The sequence below is a fragment of the Colobus angolensis genome, unplaced genomic scaffold, assembly GCF_000951035.1.
Source record: "Colobus angolensis palliatus isolate OR3802 unplaced genomic scaffold, Cang.pa_1.0 Scaffold267, whole genome shotgun sequence".
Taxonomy (NCBI): Eukaryota; Metazoa; Chordata; class Mammalia; order Primates; family Cercopithecidae; genus Colobus; species Colobus angolensis.
The window spans coordinates 1,260,873-1,268,588 of record NW_012115899.1 but is presented as its reverse complement, the minus strand read 5'-3'; the positions used below and the strand labels follow the sequence as shown (position 1 = coordinate 1,268,588).

The window sequence follows — 7,716 nt, the reverse complement described above, 5'->3', positions numbered from 1 at the left end:
TCTAACAACCCTGCATGAAGCGAGCCTGTTGGTGCCATTTTTCCAGCAGCATGTACTCATGTCACATCTCTGTGTCACATTTGGGTAATTCTCACAACAGTTCAACTTTATCATTATGATTACATCTGTTATGCTCCTCTGTGGCCAGTGATCTTTGACATAACCATTGTCATTATTTGGGGGTGCCATGGACTGCACCCGCATAAGAAGTTGAACAGAATCAATAAATGTCATGTGTGTCCTGACTGTTCTGCTGATCACCCATTCCTCCATCTCTCTCCCTTTCCTCAGGCCTCCTTATTCTCAGACATATAAAGATTGAAATTAGGCCAGTTAGTAACCCTATAAAGACCTCTAGGTGTACATGTGAAAGGAGAGTCACACGTCTCTCACTTTAAATCAAAAGTCAGAAATGATTACGCTGGTTGAGAAAGACAAGCAAAAGCAGAGATAGGCCAACAGCTAGATCTCTTGCACAAAACAGTTCACCAAATTGTCAATGCCAAGAAAAAGTTATTGAAGGAAATTAAACAGTGCTACTCCAGTGAACACTCAAATGACAACAGAGTGAAACAGGCTTCTAGTTGATATGCAGAAAGTTTTAGTGGTCTGGATAGAAATCAAACCTGCAACAACATTCCCTTAGGCCAAGGACTAATACAGAGTCAGTACCTAATTCTCTTCAGTTCTGCAGAGGCTGAGACAAGCAAGAAAGCAGCAGAAGAAAATTTGAAGCTAGCAAAAGTTGGTTGGTTCATAAGGTTAAAGGAAAGCAGCCCTTTCCATAACATAAAAGTGCAAGATGAAGCAGAAAGTGATGACGTAGAAGCTGCGAGTTATCCAGAAGATCTTGATGAGATAACTGATGATGGTGAGTACACTTGACAACCGATTTTCAATGTAAACAAATCCGCTTTCTACTGGGAAAAGATGCCATCTAGGACTTTCATAGCTAGAGAGGAGAAGTCAATGCCTGGCTTCAAAGTTTCAAAGATGGGCTGATTCTCTTGTCATGGGCGAATACAGCCGGTGACTAAGTGGAAGCCAACGCTCGTTGACCATTTCAAAACTCTTAGGACCCTTAAGAATTTGGCTAAATCTATTCTGCTTGTGCTCTATAAATGCAACAACGAAGCCTGAATGACAGCACATCTGTTTATAACACGGTTTACTGAATATCTTAAGCCACTGTTGAGACCCACTACTCAGAAAATAATATTCCTTTCAAAATATGACTGCTCGTGGTCACCCAAGCTCTCTGATGGAGACGTGCAAGAAGGTTGATGCTGTTTTCATGCCTCTAGCACAATATCCATTCTGCAGCCCAGGGATCAAGGAGTCATTTTTACTTTCAAGACTTATTATTATATAAGAAACACATTTTGTAAGGATACAGCTGCCATAGTGATTCCTCTGATGGATCTGGGCAAAGTGAAGGGAAAACTTGGAAAGGATTTACCATTCTAGACGCCATGAAGAAATTCATGATTCATGGGAGGAGGTCAAAATATCAACATTAAGAGGAACTGGGAAGAAGTTGATGCCAGGGCTCATGGATGAATTTGAGGAGTTCGAGACTTCGCTGGGAGGAAGAGTTCTGTAGCTGTAGGTGTGGTGGAAAGAGGAGAGGAACAGAATTAGAAGTGGGGCCTGAAGGTGTGACTGAAGAGCTACAAAGCTCACAATGAAACTTGGACAGAAGAGTAGTTGCTTCTTATGGATGAGCAAAGAAAGCAGTTTCTCGAGATGAACGCTACTCCTGGTGAAGATGCTGCCAACATGGTTGAAATCACAGCAAAGAATGCAGCACATGACACGAACTTATTTGATAAGGCGGTGGCAGAGTTTGAGAGGATGGCCTCCAATTTTTTTTTTTTTTTTTTTTTTTTTTGAGACGGAGTCTCGCTGTGTCGCCTGGGCTGGAGTGCAGTGGCCGGATCTCAGCTCACTGCAAGCTCCGCTGCCTCCCGGGTTCACGCCATTCTCTCGCCTCAGCCTCCCAAGTAGCTGGGACTACAGGCGCCCACCACCTCGCCTGGCTAGTTTTTTGTATTTTTTAGTAGAGACAGAGTTTCACCATGTTAGCCAGGATGGTCTCGATCTCCTGACCTTGTGATCCGCCCGTCTCGGCCTCCCAAAGTGCTGGGATTACAGGCTTGAGCCACTGCGCCCGGCCTGGCCTCCAATTTTGAAAGAAGCGCTACTGTAGGTAAAATGTTGTCAGACAGCATCACATGCTACGGAGAAATGTTTCCTAAAGGGAGGAGTCAACTGATGTGGCCAACTTTATTGTTCTTATTGAAGAAATTGCCAAAGCCACGCCACACTTCAGCAATCACCATGGTGGTAAGTCCACAGCCGTCAGCATCAAGGCGAGACCTTCCTCCAGCAGAAGGATGATGACTTGCTGAAGGGTCAGGTGATTGCTATCATTTCTTAGCAATGAGGTATTTTAAATTAAGGAATGTATATTTTTAGATATAATGCTCCTGCACACTTAATAGACTACAGTATACTGTAAACATAACATCTATGCACTGGGAAACCAACACATTGTGTGATGCACTTTATTGCAATATTTGCTGTATTGAGGCGGTCTGGAATCAAACTCACAGTATCTCCAAGGTACGCCTGTAGCCGGGTTGTGTTTTTAAAAAAAATATTAAGAAATAAAAACTATCATGCAGTTCACGCTTGTAATCCCAACACTTTGGGAGGTCAAGGCAGGCAGATCACTTGAGGTCAGGAGCTCAAGACCATCCTGGCCAACATGGTGAAACCCCTTCTCCACTAAAAGTACAAAAATTAGTGGGGCATGGTGGTGGGTACTTATAGTCCCAGCTACTCAGGAGGCTGAGGATGGAGAATCACTTAAACCTGGGAGGCAGAGGTTGCAATGAGCTGAGATTGTGCCACTGCAGTCTGGCCTGGGCTACAGCAAGGGACTCCATCTCAAAAAAAAACAACTATCATGCATGCTGAAAAATAAGGTCCCTGAACAACAACAACAAACATAGCTAATAAATGACAATACTGACTTGGAGGAAGTTTCCCATCACATTGCTGAATGAATAAAGATGATTGAATGAAACAAGCGGAAAGTATCTTCACCAAAGTGTAAACAGTGGTTGCCCTGACAGAATGTGGGATGACTTTTACTTCCTGTATACATTTTTTGGTATTGCTTTAATTGTTCGTGTTGGAAATTTTTTGTTTATAATCAATAGATTACAATATAGTTTTTTAAAGCCATTTTTTTTGAGACAGGGTCTTGCTCTGTTGCCCAAGCTAGAGGGCACTGGCACTGTCATGGCTCACCGCAGCCTCGACCTCCCGGGTTCAGGTGATCCTTCCACCTCAGCCTCCCAAGTAGCTGGGTCCACAGGCATCTGCCGCCACACCCAGTTAATTTTCTGTTTTTAGTAGAGATGCGGTTTCGCCATGTTGCCCAGACCCAGTCTGGAACTCCTGGGTCCAAACAATATGCCCACCTCAGCCTTGCAAAGTGCTGGGATTACAGGCATGGGCCATGGCACCCTGCTGAAGCTATTTTTATTTAGAAAAAGAATTCCAAGGCCAGGCACAGTGGCTCATGACTGTAATCAAACCACTTTGGGAAGCCAAGGCAGAAGAATCACTGGAGGCCAGGAGCTGGAGACCAGCCTGGGCAACATAGCGAGACCCTGTTTCTAAAAAAAAAAAAAAAATTCAATTAGCCAGCCATGATGACACAAGCCTGTAGTCCCAGCTACTCAGGAGACTGAGGTGGGAGGATGGCTTGAGCCCAGGAGTTCAAGGCTACAGTGAGCTGTGATGGCACTGTTGTACTCCAGGCTGGGCAAGAGAGTGAGACCCAGTCTCTAAATAAATAAACGTATACAAAAAGAATATATAAAATATTTTTTAAATTTATCTTTTAAGTTATTAAAGAAACCGCAAGAAATTTCAAATGTTAGTTTTGAAAATCAATGAATACAAGTTTAGTATGGACTCTGATGCTAGCCAAATCATACTAAAAAGGTAAGAAGGGTGGCACATACCAAAAAAGACCATAGACAAACCTCATTAATAATTGTGACTACAAAAGTCTAAATCAAATATTAGCAAATTGATTCAGTGGTTCATACTGGGCATAGAAGTATGCTTCCGTATCAAGAAGGCTATCCACAAGATATATCTTGAATGACACTGAAAAACCATTTGATTAAAAATGCAACAGCTATACCTGATTTTTCAAATATGGTTGATAAAATACAAAGAAAAACAATGGTTTCTAAACATACACAGCCACTTCTGCTTTACAGTTCATTACTGGCCATGGCACAACATCCTATCTCACCAATATCCTCTTTGCCCCCAGACATGCTGGCCTATATTTACTTCCTTAAACATGAGAACGACCTTTCCCTGCTCAGGACCTCTGCTCAGGGCAGCTGCTTTTCTGCAAGGCTCATCTTGTTACAAGACTGACTTTTTGTGGTCCTTCACGTCTTGACTAAAAAGACATTAGCTATGGTTGTCTATCTCTACATGCTGGAATTTGATACAATGTATATTATCTCCTTTATAAGTTTTCACATTTTGAATGTTTTATTCCATATACATTCGGTTTTCAAAAGGAAAAAAAATTAATCTTTAGTATATTTTGATAAAATATACTAGTATGTTTGGTTTTAGTATGTTCAAGACAAAACGTTGATGTAACTTTTCCCGAAAACCTAAGTAGACAGTTATCCTAATACCATGTATTGCATAATGCAACCTCTGCCTGCTGAATTAAAGTGTTACCATAACAGTTCGCCACATTCCACATGAACCTGGCTGTTTATGTTTCTAGGCAGTTCTACTGATCTGTTCATTCCAGCACCAGCAACCCCACTACTGCAGAGTTCTTCATATTTCACAGAGCAAGTGTCTCCTTGTCTTCAACGTTTTCCTAGCTTCTTTTCATTCCTATTTTTAGAAGAAGTTTAAACTAGCTTTTGTCTCTTTAAAATCCTGTTAGAATTTTGACTTTCAAATAGGTTAAATTTTAGAATAACTCAGAATAGGCACCTTTGCAACATCTTTTTTTTTTTCCTGTTACAAATGAAAATAGATGTTTATTGCACTTCTGCAAATAACTATATTAACATAAACTAAGAATACTTATGATCTTCAAATTCTGGAGAAATCAGGTAGAAAGAAACAAATATGCTCCAAATTTTGTTCACAGGAGTATACTTTATTCAATTGTTAAAAGCTGTAAATAGCTCAAAGGAAAAGTTTTCTTGACTCGGAAACACAAAAAGAATCAGTAATTTTGTTTTTTATTATTACAGTTTTAAGTTCTAGGGTACATGTGCACAATGTGCAGGTTTGTTATATATGTATACATGTGCCATGTTGGTGTGCTGCACCCATTAACTCGTCATTTACATTAGGTATATCTCCTAATGCTATTCCTCCTCTCTGCCCCCTCCCCATAATAGCTTCAGGAACATCTCATCTTTTTATCTAGAATCTTGGTTGTATCTGTCCATTTAACAAATTTTTACTTGATGCCTCCATAGAGAATTTGAAGATCATACCTGATTCTTATTAATATCTTAATGCATAGATTGTTTGCTGATAATGTGTTTCATATTATACTTTAATCTTAGTATTCTTATCATTCATATATAATAATAACAGGTACCATTTATTGAGTGCTCTCCGCATGTCAGCTCTTTGTGTTAAGCACTTTATTCCTTATTTTCCTCCTCACCCCAACCCATTTTTCACATAAAAAAACTTGAGTCTTAAAGAACACAAGTGACCTGCCTGAGGCATTACAGCCAGGAAGAGGCAGTGCTTGGACTTGAATTGAAGAGTTCCCACAGGACGGTCTTTAGCGCTGCACTACACGGCTTACGGGGACCGTGAAAGCTGAGGGCCTGTTCATTTTGTGGTGGGTCACTTCACTGACTAATCACAAACATCTTCTTTTTCTAATGATGCTTCGACTGATTTTCTTAGATTTCCCAGATAGATTATATCAGCAAGTAATAATAGTTCTTCTTTCTCCTTTCCAATATTTTATTTCTCCACTTCCTCCAATTGGACAATAATCATTTCTTGTAATGTGTATACCTCTGTTAAATACCACTTAAAACCCTATGTAAAAATCATAACATAACACTAAACTTTAAACACTTCAAGACTACTGGAATATGGCAGGATTTAAAATATGACTTAGACATTGTTTTTATAATATTCAGTATGTCAGGTTAGAAGTTGCTGGAATAAATAAGTTGCATACTTTCCATATTCTATTTTTGTGCCTATAATGACCTGTTGCTTTTCTTATTTTAAAGTTTAGTCCAAGATACTTTAATGCTAAGAGTTGATTTTGCTTATCTTCGTGTCCTTATTCAAATGAGGGCACTTAATAAACATTTGTTGGTGTTAATGTTGCAGAAAGTTGGGGGAATGGACGGAGATAACCAGATTGAGAACTCACAGTTCCTACTCCTGGGAATGTCAGAGAGTCCTGAGCAGCAGTAGATCCTGTTTTGGATGTTCCTGTCCATGTACCTGGTCACGGTGGTGGGAAATGTGCTCATCATCCTGGCCATCAGCTCTGATTCCCGCCTGCACACCCCCATGTACTTCTTCCTGGCCAACCTCTCCTTCACTGACCTCTTCTTTGTCACCAACACAATCCCCAAGATGCTGGTGAACCTCCAGTCCTCCAGTCCCAGAACAAAGCCATCTCCTATGCAGGGTGTCTGACGCAGCTCTACTTCCTGGTCTCCTTGGTGACCCTGGACAACCTCATCCTGACTGTGATGGCGTATGACCGCTATGTGGCCATCTGCCACCCCCTCCACTATGTCACAGCCATGAGCCCTGGACTCTGTGTTTTGCTCCTCTGCTTGTGTTGGGGGCTGTCTGTTCTCTATGGCCTCCTCCTCACTCTCCTCCTGACCAGGGTGACCTTCTGTGGGACTCAAGAGATCTACTACCTCTTCTGTGAGACGTACGTCCTGCTGCGGCTGGCATGTTCCAACACCCACATCATTCACACAGTGTTGATCGCCACTGGCTGCTTCATCTTCATCACCACCTTAGGGTTCATGACCACATCCTATGTACGTATTGTCAGAACCATCCTCCAAATACCCTCAGCCTCTGAGAAATACAAAACCTTCTCTACCTGTGCCTCGCATTTGGGTGTGGTCTCCCTCTTTTATGGGACACTTGTTATGGTACACCTGCAGCCCCTCCACACCTACTCCATGAAGGACTCAGTAGCCACAGTGATGTATGCTGTGGTGACACCTATGATGAACCCTTTCATCTACAGCCTGAGGAACAAAGACATGCATGGGGCTCTGGGAAAATTCCTAGGGAGACCCTTTCAGAGGCCCAAATGAAGGTAATTTTGAAAAGGGGATTGGAGACTGGAAATACCCTTCACCAGACGTCAGGCATTATGTCGTGGGATATACAACAGTCATTAGGGTACAATTCCAGCTCAGAATGAGATGAGCATATCTGCCTGTGGTGAAGAAAAGACATAATGTGTATCCCAGTGCCTCCCAGACCTCACCAGCCTTGGCAATAAATAATCTGTCATGCTAACACTACCAGGATTTTACGGGGTCAAATATTTAAACCTGCTTGATCACAGGCCCACAGTCCTAGGCTTATCTATATATACCCAGTCATAGCTTAGGGAGGGCTCTCATGTTC

General features: G+C 41.7%; 1 protein-coding gene across 1 annotated transcript; it reads left to right on the top strand.

The window, feature by feature from the left end:
* The first annotated feature begins 6,450 nt into the window (after positions 1 to 6,450).
* LOC105515673 (olfactory receptor 1D5-like) lies at positions 6,451 to 7,397 on the top strand. The gene is given in 2 exon segments (XM_011947512.1): positions 6,451 to 6,708; positions 6,711 to 7,397. Coding segments are annotated over 2 exon segments (945 nt in total).
* Positions 7,398 to 7,716: the final 319 nt, after the last annotated feature.